Source organism: Vicugna pacos, unplaced genomic scaffold, assembly GCF_048564905.1.
Source record: "Vicugna pacos unplaced genomic scaffold, VicPac4 scaffold_148, whole genome shotgun sequence".
NCBI classification, from domain to species: domain Eukaryota; kingdom Metazoa; phylum Chordata; class Mammalia; order Artiodactyla; family Camelidae; genus Vicugna; species Vicugna pacos.
In genome coordinates, this window is record NW_027328828.1 from 27557 (window position 1) to 46839 (window position 19283).

General features: G+C 51.8%; 1 protein-coding gene across 1 annotated transcript in view; it reads right to left on the reverse strand.

The window, feature by feature from the left end:
* Positions 1 to 11513: 11513 nt before the first annotated feature.
* LOC140695126 (uncharacterized) overlaps positions 11514 to 19283 on the reverse strand; it is a 42363-nt gene continuing 34593 nt past the window's right edge. The window contains exons 11-14 of the mRNA XM_072958026.1: positions 14087 to 14274; positions 13690 to 13888; positions 13027 to 13093; positions 11514 to 12114 (exon numbers count right to left, since the gene is read on the reverse strand). Of these exons, the coding sequence (XP_072814127.1) occupies positions 11790 to 12114; positions 13027 to 13093; positions 13690 to 13888; positions 14087 to 14274 (779 nt within the window). The 3' untranslated portion in view covers positions 11514 to 11789. The remainder of the gene's footprint in view (positions 12115 to 13026; positions 13094 to 13689; positions 13889 to 14086; positions 14275 to 19283) is intronic.

A 19283-nucleotide genomic window follows, 5' to 3' on the forward strand; every position in this document is an offset into this window, starting at 1 on the left:
CTGGGGTGCACACCCTCAGAGTCTCCAGAGGTAGCGACTGGTAGTCTGTATTTTCATAGCCACCAGGATAACTAAACATGCTCAGGTTTAGCACCGCAGTCTACATCGGGTCACCTGAGCATCGACAATTCTGTCTCACGGGATGGGGGGTGCCATGTGTGTCAGGGTGCTGTCCTACCCATGTGTCTCCCCTGATTCTCAGAACTGACAGTGCTGCCCCATTGGGCACGAAATACCACCGTTTCACAATGCATACGCAGGGCGCCCGACTGAAAAACAATCAGTGATAGGAGAGGGGACAAAACTCAGCTTCCTGTTACCTTGTTTCACTTACTGTGGGACGAGTGATCAATTCAAGGGTAATAAATCAGTGAATGAGTGAATAACATGACTCGCGTTAGTCCCACGAGTGCCTGGAAGAGCAAGCCTGGGCACATTGAGAACCATAACAGCCCATCTACTTAAATGTCATCCTCCACAGATCTATGTAAAGGTTACTTCCACCCAGGCAGTGACTCCAGAAGGGCAAGAATCATGTATGAACACACTCTCAAATCCAGAACAGAACCTGACAACAATTAGGCTCTGGAGTCTGTGTTTAGCGAGTGTGGAATCTCAGTGATTCCAGCTCTTACACCTTGCCTTCCCATCCCACCACACACGATATGGCCCTTATGTCCAGTTCTCCCGGGGCTGGGGCCACGGAACCCATTTATAGGACTGGAAGAATCTGATCATTTAAACCATCCCCCAGATTATCATCAAGAGTCACCTGCATTTCAGGGATCAGTAATCCCAGAAGCTTTGCAGTTCAGGCAGCTGAGGGATTTTTATATCAGCTCTGTCTTCTACTGTGACTGCCTGGGTGACATCAGACAAGGAATTCTGAAAAGCCTGAACTTTTCCTTTCAGGAATAATCTAATTAACAAATCTCGTTGACCACTCAACAAATGTGATGTGAAGATCAATGATTTTACACAGGAGTACAACATTCACTAGGTCGTGGATTTAGAATCAGAGGAAAATCATTTTAGAAAGATTGACAGAATGTAGCTTTAATGCGAATTTAAGTATTCTTAGCTTTCAGTAAATCATCTTCCCCTACTTATCACTTCACCCAAGTTTAAAAGATGTCTGAGAACAGGGATGAGAGTGCCAGCAATCTGAGACCCAATAACCTAAAATGTCACCTAGGAAAAAGAGGGGAGTAACACATTTTTAAAAAGCATGGCAAGGATGGCGGGGCCATCCCCAACCCCAGACTAAGAAGCTCTGAGTAATAGCTTTCCTGCCTGCCTGGGGCATCAGCTGATGTGAAAATCCACCCAGAAACCTCACTGTCCAGCAGCTCTTCCATAACACAGGCTACACTTTCTCAGAATTAAGAATTGCGTCCAGTAACCACTTCGCTGAAGAATAAAGACAAAGGAGAACAAGAGAGTTCTGCCCCTCCCAAGGGAGAGCCCAGACCTCGGGCTGCATGCACTGCGCCCACCTCCCTGGAGAAGAATAAACTGGAGAAGGGCGTTCTGCGAAACTGGGGCAGCAAAGGTTGAGATGGGAACAAATTGACCAGCTGGCCAGGGACAGCCCCCTCCGTCGCTGCCTTGGCGGCTGCCTCAGCCCTCTCAGCCCATCCTGCCCACCTCTGGTGGCTAAGCTGTCAGGGAAATTGCTTTGCGATCTGGAGCAACAGAGGCTGCCCACAGGCCAATCTGCGGAAAAGATGGGCGCTAAACCCCCAGCTCCCGAGTGACAGGCTCCATACCCCCGCCAACACCCCGACGCCCCCGCACCCTACCGCAACCCCGGGGAAATATGACCCGAAGAAGTGTGACCTGGGAACGAGGGGCAGCAGAGGCCGCCCCCACGTCAGGCCTGCAGAGAGATTGGAGCTTATCCTCCAGCTCTCCAGGGGCAGCCCCTGTCCTCTCCACCTCCTGATCTCACCGCGCCCACCTTCCAGGAGCAATCAGACCAGGTGTGGGGTGTCAGGCGAATCTTGCGCCAGAGAGGACGTCCCCAGGCCAGGTCAGGGGAGAGGAGAAGAAGTGGCCCCATTAGGCGGGGCAGCCGGCCGTCGCAACTGCCTCTGCCCCTTGACCGCATCGGGCCCGTCTCCCAGGAGCAAGCTGACCTGGAGACGGGCATCCGGCTTCTTGGGCAGCAGAGGACGCCCCCAGGATTGGTCACGGGGAAGAGGAGAGCAAATTGACAGGCTCCGCGCTGCAGGTCTTCTACCCCCGCCATCGCCACCCCCGCACCTTAAAGGCACCGCCCAGGGCGCCCCTCCCCCAGCAGGCTGAGTGGGACAGGTGCGTCTGGTGACCTGGGGCAGGAGAGGCCACTCCCACACCAGGCCATCGGGGAGACGGGAGCCAATCCACCAGCTCCCCAAGGCAGCCCCTACCCCCGCAGCAGCCACCACTCTTGCCCATGACCTCACAGTGGCCTCCTCTAGGGAGCAGGCTGACCTGGAGATGGACGTCCGACGAACTTGGGACAACAGGGACCGCCCCCAGGGCAAACCATGGGGGGAAGTGGGAGCAAATGGACAAGTTCCATGGGAAAACCTGCCGCTGCTGCCACCACCCCCAAAGTACCAAGTCCAACTCCCGGGGTCAGGCCGACTAGGATACACGCGTCTCATAACACAGGGCAACAGCGACCGCCCCCAGGACAAGACGCGGGGAAGATGGGAGCAAATGGTCCGCTCCCCCGCTGCAGGCCCCCGACCACCGCCACCCCTGCACCCTGACTACCCTGCCTCCCGCCCCCAGCAGGCAAAGTGGGACAGGGGTGTCCCGGGACCTGGAGCAGCAGAGGCCGCCTTCAGGCCACGCGGTGCAGACATGGAGCTAATCCACAGTCTCCTCCGGGGCAGCCTCCCTATGCCTGCAGCCACCACCTTACCAGCCCCCTGACCGCACCGCACCCATCTCCCAGGAGCAAGCTCACCTGGAGTCGGACCTGAGGCAAATCTCCGGCGGCAGACGTCGCCCCCAAGCCAGGCCGTGGGGGAGAGAAGAAATGGAGCAACTCCCTGGAACACATCCCCTGCCCCTGCCGCCTCCGCCGCCGCCTCCCAGGAGCAAGTTCATCTGGAGACCCGCGTCCCGCCTCTAGGGCAGCAGAAGCCGCCCCTGGCTCCGCCTCTGGGGAGAGCGGAGCGAATTGATCGGCTCCCCCGCGGCAGCCTCCCTCCCCCCGTGGGTCCCGCACCTTAACGGCCCCGCCCCCACTCCGCACTCAGCAAGCTGAGTGGGACAGGAGTGTCCGGCGACCTGGGGAAGAAGAGGCCGCTCCCAGGCCCAGCAGCCGGGACAAGGCAGCTATTCCACCCGTTCACCAGGGGTAGACCCGCTCCGCCCCTCTGCCGCTGCCACTGCCTTCTGACCTAACCGCCCCACCTACCAGGAGCAAGCTTACCTGGAGTGCAACATCTGGCGAATCTCCGGCGGCCAAGCCCCACCCCAGGCCAGGCTGCAGGGAAGAGAAGAAATCGATCGGCTTGCCCGGGCAGCCTCCCAACCGCCACCGCCGCCGCCGCAGCCCAAAAGCATTGCAATAGCCTACCGGGGTCAGGCTGACTGCAAGGATGTGCACTTGCCTTCTTATCCTGGCCAGGTCCCTGAGCACCTCCCTGCATCCCTACACTCCCTGCACCTCTGCACCCCTGCTACTCTCTGCAATTCTGCATCCCTCCACCCCCACATCCCCTGAAATGCCTGCGCCCTCCACAGCCCCTGCACCCCTGTCACCAGTTACACTTTTGCACTGCTTACACTCCTGCACCCCTGCATGTCCCACACACCACCTCTTGGGCCTTTGGCAGAGTCTCTGCTGTTAGACCAATGCACAGTGACTCACTCTTTGCCAGTATATGATGCATCAGTGGACGTCAGGGGTTGCCTGCAGGAAGGTACATGTTCCCGGTCACTAGCCTGGGCCACTAGGGTGATCTCTGTGAGGTCACCCAGGACGGGTTCAGAGATGCTGTTCTCTGGGAAGAGAGGAGTTGAAACCGGTCTTGAGGGCAGAGCTGTGCTCACCAGGCCGTCCACGCTTCATGTTTTACACAGGGCTTCGGAGAAGTGAAATGGATCCGGCCAAGTAATACCGGCCTGCTGTGAGCCCACCTCAGTCCTGGGCTCTGAGTCAGACCGACTGGCTCCCTCAATCAGGGCCCAGTTTGGGCACCTGAATGGTCCCTTTGAGGCATCCCAACAGTTCTCAGGATGAAGTCTGGCTGCTTCCACCCCATGGCCCTCCCTCCTACTGTGCTGGCCTCAGGAAGGTTCCTTATATGGGGAAGAAGGCAGCCCACACCCTACCCCACCCCTCACCTTTCTCTAACCCAGGCTGGTGCTCTCTCTGCCCCTCAGAGTCTGGGAAGCCATCCCTCTTCAGTTATGTCCCTTCTGAGATGGACTTGCTTCCACTCAATTCTAGGCGAGGATGCACCATGGAATGCACTGGGTAAGAGAACCAAAATAAATAATTTCTTCTGTGAGGTTGTCTGTTTATCTACTGGGGCTGGGCTGTGTGTAGTTTGCTACAGCTATTGGTGTGAGAGGCTAAAACAGCCTGTGTGTCCTTGTTTTCATCTCCCCGCTGTCTTTGGGTTTTCCCTAGACACTCCTGAGACATTTACTTCTGTTAGTATTATTCCTGTTATTACACACGGGCCCTACTGACATGGAGGTAAGGTGTTGGGGGAGCGGGACAGAGCAGGGCATCTGCAGTCCTGTGATTAGTTCTCATTGAGCCTGTGCCCTGAGCTGTGACCTCCACAAGTGTGTCTCTTTCCCCCCACCCCAATTTGGGTGACACAGAAGGGATTTCCCTTCTCCCAGGTTGGTTAGGCTCTGGTAAAATAATTTCTCATTAAAAAAACAAACAAAAAACAACTTCCCCCAATGAAACAGAATGTTCTGGGTGTATTTCAATACAGTTATTTTCTCCTCTCCAGGCAGGAAGCATGAGGAGTTATCCTCTGACCTTCATTCTGAGAACAGGACACGGTCCTGGATGTAAAATACATGAAAAAGAGCATGGGGCCCCTCTGACTGGCCCCCTGGAGTTGTCACACTCTGATTTCCCCACACTGAGCCTCCTGCTGGCCTCAGGGACCTGTTAAATCTGCCTGCCCCCAGGGTTCTTACAAAAGCAGGTTCTGCCTTGGGAGCTGTGACTCTCCAAGCCTGCCCGCTGTTCCCTTTGCAACCTCTCTGGGTTGGAAGCAGCTTTCCCCCTCAGTCTTCTGGGATCTAAGAAGAGCAGTGGGTTTGCAGCTCCCTCAGATTTGGTGTTATTTTCAGGACAGGAGGAAGAACTTCTGAGCTCCACACGAGCTGGACCAGAGGCTGGAATCCTCCCTTCCTCTGCCACCGTGCAATCAGTGGCTGTGGTTCTAGCCGAGTTTCTGAAGATGTGGACTTAAACACACATATCCCAGCCCTCACAGGAGCACACAGTCCCATAAATCCCCCTAGTTTCCACTGGTAACTATGGAGCCGATGGGGACACGGGTTTCGGGACCACAGAGGCCTGACTGCACGACTTGCTCCGTGGCCTATTTACGTGGTTGCTCCGGGCCTTGTCTGAAGTGGCTTGTTTACCACACCTGGTACGTGGGAACCACAAAATAAGTACTAGAACCTTCACTTTTTCTCCCTCCAGGGCCTTCAAACGTAGAAAGTAATAAGTGAACTCAGACAGCCTAGTCACCACAATGAGGTCCGTCCAGCCTGGCTCTCCTGAGTGATGGGCACTGACTTGCACCTTAACTCGGAACAGTAGGGGAACTGCCTTCCTCTAACTGGGCCTCTCCCCACACCAGGCACGCCCGCAGCTCAGACGGGGCCAGCTCCCCAACTGAGGTGTGTGCTGGTGGCTTCAGTGTGACCTGGCCCTGCCGGGACATGAACCTGCAGTGAGTGAGGTGGAGGGTCGGGTGGAGGGGGGTCCCTTCTGGGGTGGCAGGGGGCCCGGTAGCACCCCTCCCAGCCTGGTGCCTGGGGCTCCCTAACACCTCCTACAGCTCCTGGGTTGGCTCCGGTCCTGGCCACTCCACACACCCTCCCAGTATCTTTTCATTATGTCCCTTTTCTGCTTTTATCAGCGAGAAGTGGCTTCTGTTGCTTGTTCAGTGAAACAGTACATCGGGAAACCAGACTACTTCTAACATCAGTAAAATACCAACCTCGGTCAGCTCGCCGGGCAGACCGTGCAGCACAAAGGCCTGAACAGGGCTGTGCGAACGGCTTACGTGAAGGGTCCTCAGCATCTGTCTTCAGAGATACAGAAGCTGATGGTTCAGGTAAAACCTCAGGGTGGGATTGAGGAATCCAAAGCTGGTTGGTTTCAAAGGCTAACTGGTCAGACCAGACCCCTGAGCTGTGGTCAGAAGCCTGGCTCAACGTCACGCAGACTCAGCGCCCTAAGTGCCGGGTGGGGCTGGTGCTGTTCCCTTTGCAGGCTCTCGTTGGGGATTCACTGTAGCCCCTTAAATACAGCAGAATTTCCAACCCCATTAGCCCCCACCCTGAGTGTTCCATGACACAAATCCCGGGAGTGTTTAATTTTCATCTTTGTTTAGGAGGATGAAGGTGGTTCAAGAGAAGACATAAATTCACACTTAGTGACACAAGGTCACAGCCAGTACTTCCTCCACGGAGAGCTATGTGCTCCCACAGTGGTGGCTGGGGGCTGGGCAGAGACCCTCTGCTGGTCCCAGAGGGACTCGCTCATCTGGCCACAACTCATGGGTTGGACAGAAGATCCAGAGGGTGACAGAGCATCTTTCCTGGGAATTTGGAACTGACACATAGAAATCAAGTTCACTCATCTGGAGTTTGGCGGAGGGGAGGGGCGGTGGTTGGAAATCAAATGAAACCAGAGCATGAGAGAAACTTAGAAGTGAAAGAGCGAGAGACAGAGAGACTGAGCTTGTGAGAGCAAATAGTCAGAAAGAAGGCAAACAATCAGGGGACAGAAGAATTCCAGCTCCTGACTGTGTAGTCTGTCCCAGCCCATCAATGACCCCGCGAGATGTTTAATAACATTCCAGTTTTGCAGATTAGGAAACAGGCTGAAAGAGGTGGGGGCTGGGTTTGGGTGCACAGTTAATTCAATTGCCACTGGACCCCACACTTCCCATTGCCTGAAGGCACCCTAATCCTCACTGGGACCCCTGTGGTCCCCTGACAGCCCAGCACCCTGATCAAAGGGACCCTGCGGGAGTGGGAACCCCTCTTGAGTGTGGAGAGTTCCCTGCCCCGAGATGCCATGCATCAGCAAGCTCCCGCTCACCCCAGGTTAACATCAGCCCAGCTGTACAGTCTCCCAACCCGCTTCCCTCCCTGCCAGGCACCCCCATCCTTACCACCGAGTGTACTGCAGGAATTCAGGCACAGGGATGCCCAAATCAACACGAGCCCATCGGCAATAGAAAAAGCAGACTCCCAGGCCCACCTGGGTTGCGAGGGGACAGAAGGTGTCCTCAACTTTCATGTGTCTAAGACAATCTTCTTCAGCTGGAGGTTCTAGAGAAAAATAAAAGGTCCAAAACATAGTTCGGTGAGGAATTCCTCCAAGGACCTGACTCCAGTGTCTACAACCATGTGTACCTACCCCCGGAATTGGGGTGAAGGTGGATTATTGATCAGCACAACCCCTGGTGGCCCAGCTCCTTGGCTTGGCTGCCCAGAGGGGGCTGGGGGAATGGGTAAGGCCAGGGCACTCAGGAAAAGCACAGAGGACCTGACCTCTCCCTTCTGCACTCGTAAACCCTTCCCCAAATCTCAAGGCATTGGACAGAGATCCGCCACAATAATGAGATGCTCCCATCTCTTCACTCACTCCTGTCGGTTCACTTACATGCTGAGCATCCACTGGGTCCCAGGACAAGACACATAGGATGGCTGATGGGACAGGCTTGGTCCTTCCCCCTGGAACCTGTTCAATCTGATCAAAGAATGATCACTTATAAAGAGTTTCTCAAAATTATACAGAGACCAAAGACCAACTGCAGAGTGAACCAAATTTAAAAATATATATGAAGATCCCCCAGTCTCCCCGCCTAAGGTTAACAGCATAAAGCAAAAAGTTCTTGCCTTTAATCAGCAGGGAAGTTGTCACCCCCTCTCAGGTGGAAAGGAGAGTTATTCTTTGAGCACGTCACAGAAGTGCTCCATCGGATTGGACCAGGGCATCTACATTCATTCAGCAAATGTGTATAAGCTCCTACTACATACGGGAATCTCCTAACTAGACCGTTCCCAAGGCTCTCGGGCTTTATCAGTCAACAAAATAGACATGACTCCCCATCACTGGGGGCTCAGAATTTTAGCAGAGGAAACAGGCAGCATGTTGGGGTAGCAAGAGTTTGGAAAAATTTTTAAAAAAGTGTGATATGAGCAAACTCGGGTGATGGCGGTGGGGTGGGAGGCAGGCAGGAGAGAATAAGGCAATCCTGGCAGATCTCACGGAGTAATGAACTTGAAGCAGAATAGATCCGGAGGAAGAAGGAAGAGCCGGAGCCAGAGGCCCCCAGAGTGAGGGGGAGAGTGTGGGCAGAGAGGCAGAGCACGCCGGGTCCTGAGGCCTTTGTGACGACTTTGGCTCCTAATGACATGGTGACCCGTTTAGTGAGTTTTGAGGGGAGGGGTGATGTAGTCCAACTTATGCTTTTGTGTTTGTGTTTTTTGGGGGGAAGTAATTTATTTATTTTAATGAATGTGCTGGTGATTGAACCCAGGATCTCAAGCATGCTAAGCATGCGCCCTACCACTGAGCAACACCCACCACCCCCAATGTATGTTTTTACAGGCTCCCTCTGACTCTGTGTGGATGAGAGATTGTAGGAAAGCAAAGATGGAAACAGAAGGCTATTGGTATCCAGGAAAGGCTGAAGGTGGCTCTTAGGAGGGCGGGGAGCAGAGAGCAGGTATTTAATTAAGACAGAATATCCAGAATTTTCTAACAAGCTGGATTTGCTGTCTGTGAGTGTAAAAGAAAGAGAGAGAAAGGACATGGTTCCAACATCTGGGCCTGGACAATGGGAGGGATGTCCTCTCCGGATGGGAAAGGGGATGGGAAAAGGTGGGGCTGAGCAGGTGGAAAGGGGCTGGTATCAGCTCAGTTCTTCAATGTCATGGTTAAGGGGTGTGTTACATATTGCCACAGAAGTGCCTAATAGGTAGAGGAATCTGTTTTCTTTTTCTTTTTAACATTTAAAAAATATAATTAAACATATTAATTGTATTATGTGAATGATTTGGGAATTTTGTTTCATGCCAAGTTATATGTTATATATAGCCAAATGGAGCATATATCAAAAAGGGGAGAAATGAGGGCTTTCACATAAACTGACTGTCCGTAACGTAGGTAAAATTTCAATAAAACCAGTCTTCAGGGCAAAAACCTCATCTCGGTGTTACATAAAAATAAATGAAAAACGACTATGTTGATGTACCATTATTTCATGTTACATAATAGCCCCAAACTAACAGTGTTTAACTATGAGGCTTGTAGAAATACTATTCGCTTTATTCACATAAATACAGAAGTGCAGAAATGTTCTAAGGTAGAATTAGCATCTTAGTGGAAATAATACATATTTGAGCATTTTACATGATATATATGTACTGATTCAAAATTTGGAAAAGTAATTTCATAGTAGAACATATGTATGAATGTGAAAGCAAGATGAATGAAAGGAAAAGAATGTGATGTGAGTCTCAGGGATAAAGGCTCAGATGGAAAGGGGAAATCAGGGAATTTTGGAGAAATCGAGAAATTGATGGCATGCCAATTTCCAAGGCTGGGTTGCTTCCACCAAAGGAATAGCAGAGAGAGAGAGGAGAGGCCCAGGAACCCACCCTGGGGAACACCCACAGTATATGTTTGGAAAAAACAGGAGACATTGGCAAAGGACGAGCCAGCAGGCCAAAAGCAGAAACAGACAGAGAGATGGGCTGGGGGTTGAGTGAAGCAGGAACACGGGGTAGGAGGGATGGAAGAGCTGGGTCAAATGCTGCCGAGGGGCCAAGCATGATGAGGAGTCAAAATTGACCACTATATTTAGCAACATGGGGTCACTGATGGCCTTGACAGGGCAGTTTCCATAGAGCGAGGGATCAGGCGAAAAGCCAGAATGGGTGTAAAAGGGGATGGCTCAAGAGAAGATGCAGACAGTGAGTTTAAACAACTCCTTAAAGATTTGCTGCAAAGACACAGGGTGGCAATTGGTGGGGGTGAATTAGGGTCAAGGAGTGCTGTTGGTTTAAGAGGATGGACGTTTATATACTGATGGTGCCAACTAGCAGGAGAACAAAATAGATGAGGCAGTGAAAGAGAGGATGGTTTTGGGAGTGACAACCCAGAGATGATGGGAGGGATGGGGCCTCGGGGACTTTTGGAGGAACTGGCTTTCGATGCCACTTTTAAAAAGCGGTGGGGCACCGAGAGTGAGGTCACAGACATCAGAAGGCGAGCGGGTGTGCTGGGAGTTGCTTGTGAAATTTCTCTTCTGTTGGCTTGTTTGCTTGTTCAAAGTAGAAAACTAACCTTACCAGCTGAGGAACAAGGAGGAAGAAAGAGTTACTGGAGCCATGAGCAGAAGATAAGAAAGAGCCTTCCAGGGAGAATGGGACAGTAAAAAGGGCAGGGGGAGGCGGGGGAGTGCGCTCCCAGAAAGTTACATTTTCTCTTTGACGTCCCCAAATGTGTGACGTGTTATTACCCTTCCTGCTGTCTACAAAATAAAAATTAATTATGGTTCAGAGGAAATGCTATTTCATTCTAAGAGGCTGCCTGTTTCTCAGGAATGGTCATCTTAAACTGCAAATATTACAAACAATGTTGAAAAGATGAACCTGTGTACCTAAAATCCCCTATTTTCTATTAATCTGTTTACTACTTAGTTCCCCTATCAATAACACATAACAAATACTGCCATGATGGAGGTACACCGATGCTTAAAAGGAAATGAGATCTGTATCCTTTTGCTAAATTCCATGGCTTCCTTAATATGCAGTTCCACTTGGAATTTAGGAATGTCTGGTATAAGAAGTGAGAAACAGTTTGAGAAAATCCCGGCTCAGAATTATACATCACAACCACATCTCACAAGTATATACAGCCGTAAAAAAGTTTAAAAGCAAAACTCCGTAACTACTCTTAAAGACCTTTGCAAACCTGGGCCTGCCAAGATGTTTCCAAACTGGAAAGGAACTCCAATCTCTTGCCTGGTACTGGACCAGAGGCTGGCCAGCCTTTTCTGTAAAAGCAAGAGAGTAAATATTTTCAGTTTTGCAGATCATTTTGTTGTAACCATGCAGGTAGGCAATAAGAAAGCTAAGAGCACTGGGAGATAGGAAACAAACGGGCATGCCCACACTCTCCCTTCCACTCAGGGCAGCTTCTCTGTGGTGGGGAGCTTTGCCACAATCACTTGCTTCTTTTTTCCATTGGTTTCTTTGTTTCCACCTTACTGCTCGAGCTCAGAACTTCAGGTGGGCCTGGTCCTTCAGCATCCATGCAGAGAAGGCTGAGCGGGGTTGGGAACCCCACCTGATGGAGAAGAGAGATTACTGGGAGGGACATTGTGGAGGCCACCATGACACGAGACAATCACACCTTCCGGGGTGAAAGGGAACGAAGACAAGGGAAGGACACAGTAGTGGGACCCCTAGGTCGCCTGCCAGGCTTGTTCTCCCTCCACGGCAACCATGGGGGCCTGGGGGGTGTTGGGCTTCAGCTACGGTGATTAGGATGAAGGGACTCAATATAAAGGACCCTCCAACTCCTCACTAGGTTCCAAACGCAGCCCCTCTAAGTCCACCCTCTGAGTTTCTGGAACTCTGCTGGAAGAATACATGAGCAGGCCAGAACCAGAGCCCAAGCCAAACATGACAGGGGTCTCGTGGGGCTGTAACCCCATGCTCAGTGGTCGGGGACTCCTTGCAAATCTGCAGAAATCCCTGTTCCACCTCATTCCTGGGAGAAACCCCAGATCTCCTCCTGCTCTGTCTGTTCTTCTCTTGAGGCTATTGTCCTGGAGGGATGCTGAGTCATTGAACCTGGTCCTCCAAACGTACATAAGCAGCCTGTTCAATAAAACAAATTATGCACTTTTTCACATTTGCCAGTTTTTTGATTCCAGAAAGGCTGTGGGACTCATTCTCACAGTCTCCTGTGCCCCCACCACATGGTGGCCCTCTGCTCATGTAAACACGATTTCCCACAACTGCACCCTGCCTCCCAGCTTGTCAGAGGGGAGTGTCCCACAAAGACACAGGTGTTTGTGAGGATCCTGTCCCCCAGCAGAAAACCTGCTCCTGGAGCCACGGTCAGGGATCTGGCCTCCTAAGCCGCTCAGCTCTAATTCAAAGCCTAAAGTGGGGGCCCCGAACATTGCTGAATGACTTTCTGAATCACCTGGACTGGAGGGGACTGATTTTCTTTCCAGGAATGGAGGTAGCGCAGCCTCCATTTTCAGGGCTGACCTTGACGATGGATCTAGTTCCCCCGACTGCAACACAGGAAGGAGTGGCCCTTCCATCCCACAGGTTGGAGACCCAACCCAAGGGAGTACTGAAGCAGTGCATTGCTGCCAGGTCCAGCATCCCTGCAGAGTGGCCTCTGCCCTTGAATGACCCCCTTCCCAGGGCCTTTCTTGCCCGGACACCACCACACCCCAGGCTGTGCCAGAGCTCTGGGGCTCTGCGTGTCCAGGGCACACAGGTGGCACCTGAGCCAGGTGTCCCCTGGGCCTCAAGGGAGAGAGGTCTGCTTCTGCATCAGGGGAAGGTGACCCCACAAGGCTGGCAGGACACTCTCAATATGGACCTCCAGGAGCCCTGGGAGCAGTTTCCCTGCAGGTGTTAAGAGCCATCATCAGGAGGGCAGGCCCCTCTTTGTGCAGACCATCCAGCAGTGCTGGGCCCACGTGCTGACCTCAGAAATCTACATGCCCCCACGATTCCCCAGGCAACCTCACAACTTCGTCACTTGGTGACCTGGGTACCACGAGCTCCTTGGCCATCCCATGAGGGTGGTCCTTGCAGGCATGGTCTCCAGGTTCTCCTGTTGAGAAATCCCCCTGGGTTTCTGTGGTCACAGAGCAGACACCAGAAGATTCTAGTCCTGCAGTGACCCCCACAGCAGTCAGCTCCCCTGTGCATGTCCAGGGACAAATGACAGCAATTTATTGCCAGGAACCGTGATTCCATACTAAGTTCAGGATCCTGGTAACTCACTCTGCACCCCAAAAAGCTTCCATGAGAAATGTGTGTATTGGGATGTCTGTGCCCCTAGAAGAGCTGTTCCTGAGGGTTCCTGGGACCCTCCAGCCCCTCTCAAGGTTCTCAGATCCTGGGTCTAAATTTCTATCTGCCTCTTTTGGTGTACGGCCACCTGTGTCTCGTGGTCACGGGTCACTTTATTGCATGACTTGGCATGTTCTTAGTGCTCGTCCTCCACCCCTGCACTAGACTCCCAAGATGTTCCCACTGACCCTTGGCTCCCTGGGTGGCTCAGGGGGCCCTAAGTCTGCACCCTTCACTCTCCTCCTCTACCCCCACCTCTGGGGCCACCCCTAGGTGGACTTGGAGGTGTTTGTAAATGAGTCTTACACAAGGACATATCTGGACAAAGCAGGACCCCACCCCCGGAAAACTCACCTGCTCCCTTCTCAGAAGAGGACCCCACAGCCCCACATTGCCTCCCAGGGGTCTGCTCAGGACACAGTCCCCCAGTTCTGGGCAAGGTGTCTCCCTGGAATCCTTGCTTCCAGGAAGAGTCTCTCTGTCCTTCTTCAGAGTTTAGAGGTGTTCCCATGTCCCTGACCACCAAGATGCCCAGCACAGTCCCTTCAGTGACCTGGAGAGACAAGGAACTTATGTGGCCACAGGTCTCACAGGACACACCTGCTGGGACCCCAGGCTAAAGGGCTGTCCTTCTGCCTTCTCAGGTGTGGCTCCCGTGGTATCTTTTTGCAGGGGGCCCAAACGGGGAGTGTGGCCCAAAGCAGTTCATGGGGCTCTCTGGGCAGGGAAGACTTGGGCCAGGTGGCCTTGCCTGGTTTCCCTGCTGGGCCACTCTGAAAACCCCCGCTCCTCTGGCTGTGGCTGGAGGCCCCTCAAACCTCAGGGCGGGGCTCTTTCTCTCAGCCTCCACTGACTCCAAAGCCACGCTGGTGCTGGCGAGGGGAAAGAGCTTTCTTGCCTTCTTTTGGCCAAGTTGCCACAGGTGGATGCTGCGGGGAGCTGGAGAGAGAGGTAGCACTTGCTCAGATGTGAGTGGTTAAGCAATTTGACACCCTGTCAACTAGCCTTAAACATTGGAATGAGGTCTTTCCCGGTAAAGCTGGAAGTTACTTTCAGTAACTTGTCTAAAGATTTCTTTTTTTTTTTCCACTTAAAGACTCATAAAACCTCTCCCAGGTCATTCCTGGTATGGACCATTATCCAGGGATCAATCAGGAAATGCAGGAGGAGAGGGGTGGGGGTGGGGGAGAGGGGAGGTTAGATCAGAGCCCACGGAGAGGAGATGCCCCTCCCAGGAGCCTCACACTGGGCAGTGGCTTCTGGCATCCAGCTCTCCTGTTCTCAGGCCCATTCCATCTGCGGGGTTTTCCAAAAACATAATGGTGGAAGGGCCATGGAGGACACCTAGAACTTCCAGAATAGACAGGGGGAGCAGAGTTACCATGCTGGCCCTGGGTTTGGAGACAGACCTGCAGTGGAGACCACAGGCTTCTGAGAAGCCAGTTTCGAAATAAAGGCAGTATGCACTGGAATACCCGGCTCGAGAGAGTGCTTCATCATAGACATGTAATTTACATAGTTCTCACCACTAAATTCTGTGTTCCCAACACGCTACATGAATGACGGCTTCAACACACATTCATTTCTGAGATGTGAAAAAGTGTAGAGCCGCTCTTTCATCCTGCATAATGGGCATGGCTACACTTAAGAACACTTACCAAGATTTCTCAGCAAGAGCCAATTTCGAAATAAAGGCAGTTTGTACAGGAAAACCCTGTTGGAGTGAGGGCTTCCCCATACACATGTAAGTTATAGAGTTCCCCTCACCATGAAACGCTGTTCCCAACATGCTACATGCATGAAGGCTTCGACACACATTCAGTTCTAAGCTGTTAGCATGTGGAGAGCCGCTCTTTCATTCAGCACAAAAGGCATGGTTACACCCAGGAAGATTTACCCAGATTTCTCAGCTGCTTCCTTCAGCCAGATTCAAAATAAAGGCAGTTTGTGCTGGGAAAGCCTGTTGGAGCGTGTTCAGAGCTGTTTCGGGCTCTGTCCCAGCTGGAGGGTGCAAAGCCCAACCTCCAGAAAGAGGGACCAGGACCCCACCCGCCAGGTGGTGTTGCCTTTGTAGGGGAACAGTGATCTTTGGGTAAGATATATTGCGGCTCTCTCTAAAAACTGCTTTGACTTAAGTTTGCATCCTAGTCACCAGTTCCAGGACAACAGAAAAGGCATACCCTACATCCCTTTGCACTCAACTCTTCCCAAAAGAGCAAATATTTGTCCATGAAAATACCAGCTGCTCTTCTAAGGCCCACTAAATACCCAGCAGTGTGGGCGGTGCACTCTTGATCAGGGACAGGAGGAGAGGGAACAGCGGTCCTCCTGCAGGCTTGGCCTGGTGTGGCAGCTGCGCTGTGGGTGCGTGGTGGGGAGGGAATGCAGGGAATCCTGTTTGAGGGGCCTCTGTGCACGCCTGCATTATAGTCTGAGGCTTCATACAAAGGCTCCAGGCATCCTAACTGGTTAGATACAGCCCCCACCCTTGGGCTGGAACCACCAGGAGATAAGTACCTGTAACAGGGACGGTGCCTGGTGTGGGGAGAGGTCATGGGACACTCCGGGGGCAGGGGCGGTGGTGCTGGGGAAGGCAGGGGATGCAGTGAAGGGTGGAGGGAGCAGGGTCCTTTGCTTGGGGGTGCGAGTTCTTTGGGAGACCACAGGGAATGGCACACATCATCCCCACCCTATACCCCAAATTCCTAGCCCCGCCAACACAGGGGCTGCTCTGCACCCTCTCAACGTGGCTCTCCTGTAAGACCGCACCCAACCAGGCATCTGGCACCCTGCCCTACCTCCCCTCTTGGGACAGATCCCGTCTTCTTGGAAACTGCCTAGCAGCGCGTATTCAAGGCCGGCAGCCGGCCTGGCGGATCTGCACTTCAGGTGCCCTACCTGGCCAGACGTGCCTGCCTGGGCTCAGTCCTCTATCTTGCCCACAGGTAGCCTGGGTCCACTTCCGGTGCAAGCGGAGGCCGCGGAGCCCAGGCTGAGCCCCGCACACAGACAGGTGAGGGTGCCCCCGCCCCGCTGCCCCGCCGCCGCGCCCACTGTTGGCAGCATTGCCCCAGCCTCCGGCCGGTGCCACCTGCAGCTGAGGACCTCCGCGCAGCCCCGCCCGCCCCGGCCCCGCCCAGCTGCCCCATAAGCCTCCCCCCACCCCCGTCCTGGCCGCGCCCTTGCTCCCATTGGCTCCGAAAGTTCTGCCCTTGCACGTCTAGCCTCGGGAGGACGCAGACGCAAGCGCTAGGGGAGGGCCCCGCGGCGTTGCCATGGATAAAGACGCCGCGCTCCTCGCGGGCTGGCGTGCGCTTCTGGGGCAGGCAGCGGGCTCCGGAAGTGTGCAGCTGCCCGGGGCCATGGCGGTGTTTGCTGCTGGGGATGGCGGCTTGCTTGGCCGGGCCACTAGTTCTGGCCGCGTCAGTCGGCGGCCGACATCCTTTCTGGGGCGGCGTCTCACAGACGGTAAACGTACGGCAGCGCCGTTGGCGGGGCCAGTGGACATGGACCGGGGTGGGATCCGGGTTGGTGTGGCGGCCGGGGAGGGCTGAGGTCATGATGGCAGCCCTTCTTGGTGAAACAATAAAATGAATAGCCATTTTCACAAGACCTCTGAGTAAATCTACTAGGGAACTTCATCCTGGACTGAGGAAGAGGACTGGGGAGGAGGGGGCATTCAGGGGCACAGAGAACCATGGGCCACCTGTCCCACGATGGACTTTAGACTCACCCTCACCCTTCAGGAACTACTAAATACACACAGACAGAGTGCTATGGACAAGATTTTTTTTTTTAAACAAATCCCTGAATCCCTAGCAGGTCTTGTTTCTACCCATACACAAATGGCTTATGTGCATAATGTTTCACAAAAGCCTTAAAATATTATCACCCCAACTTGACACATCAAGAAACTGAGGTAGAGAAGTTTATCACATTCTACAAGATTAGAGAGAGGCCACGTCAGACACCGTATTTAAATCCAAGCCCCTGCTCCAGTGCTCACACTAGAAAGTGTGACATACTGCCCCTTTCCTGCCCTCTCCCTGCAATCAATCTCTGAAGAGTCTTTTCTGTGTCACCTGGAATCACAATCACATTCATTTTCCACAAAGAGCTATGTCACTCCTTGGAGGACTTTTCAAAATCTAAAGGGTTGGTTTGAGAGGAGAGATTTGCATTTTCTGTTTCTCAAAGGAAACATGGCTTTAAAAGAAACTGAAAAGTAGTTATCTAGTCTAAGCCCTCATTGTGCAGAGAAAAAACCGGAGGCTCAGAAGAGATGAGGAAAGGGCCTTATTAACAAATATTGCCTCAGTGCAGCACCAAGCCAGACCTGGCACTTCTAGGGGAGGATCTGGAAGGCCCAGGAGAATGAGTGTTAGAAAACAGAAAGAGAAGAAGCATACAAGGCCCCGTCTCTTCACCACCATAACATGAATTTCCACCAAATTACCCAGAATGGGTGCAGCCAATATTAAGTTTGTCAAAAGAGGTTATAGAATTCTCAACCATAGTGGAAATTCCAACATTTACTGTGCTTTTTTCCCAGTTCAAGCATCAATTCAGTGGGCACTCTGTACCAGGGACTACACGAGGCCTGGGGTTCTCCCAAATACAGATCTCTATTACCACGTGTGCAAACCACATTAAGGCCACCAGAAGAAAAGCGCCCACAGATAAGATGGAATTACTGAAACTGAAAGCAGCAAAAGAGCATATATTACTAGGAAAAACGGTGCTCCTAGTAATGGACACATGGACATAGAATGCAAACTGTGTTTAGCAGGCAGGAAAGGGGGGATTAACAGATACAAATTAGTAAATATAAAATAAATGACAAGGACCTGCTATATAACACAGGGAACTATATTCAATTTCTTGTAGTGATTTATACTAAAAACAATCTAAAACATATATATATACATATGCATATGTTTATAACTGAATCTCTGCTGCACACTTGAAAATAACATTGTAAATTGACTACACTTATAAAATAATAATTTTAAAAAATAAGTAAAAATAAAAGCAACGCCATTAAGAAAAAATAAAAGAACACTCTAATCCCCTTAGCTGTAGGTGGTGGAGAATTCTGGTTGTAAACACCAAGTCCACTGGATCACTCCAGCAATGGCTGTCACTCTTTCTGACCATCAGAGAGTCACTTGCTTCACTGAGGTTACTTTTCTCTTCTGTGAAAGGCTACAGTTGCAACTAACGATGTATAGAATCTCATCATTCACAAGCCCAAAAAGTAGTGAGAACTTCACATGGGCCAGGCTCTGGTCAGATGAAAAGATAGGGTCCCAGATATATTCATGGGTAGAAGAAGTTTATGCCATAAAGTTATAAATTCTTCCTGTTTTGATAGACAGATTCATTTCAATTCTGGTTAGAATTCCTACCAGATTTTTCTTGGAATATAACAAGTTAATTTATGGTCAGGAATAGCCAAGAAATTTCTTTAGAACCACCACTTGGGAGGGGTGGATAGGTCATTCATTTCCACTGCTCTTTCTGAAGTGATGAAAACGTTCTGGAATAATAATGGATGCACCACTGTGAATATGCAAAAAGCTGCTGAATTGTACCATTTAAATGGATGGAATTCATGGTTTGTGAACTATATCACAATAAAACTGTCCTATGAAAATTATTTCTTGACAATTATTTTTCAGTTTATACACTAGTCTGTCTCACAATTTAAGAAAAACAAAAAACCTAAACAAGCCAAACTCTGCCAGGAGCACTTTAGGACTGCAATATGCCTGGGTCTCCAAGGCCTCTGGTGGTGCTGTTCCTGTTAACGCACAATAGCTGGGCTGGGCTAGTTAGGGACTGTAACTATCTTTTGAAAATCGAGGATCACTCCTTTCACCCTGGGAGAGGGAAGGAAGGAGGATGTCACAGCCTCATGCCTTCAGCACATTTTTAACAGAACCAAG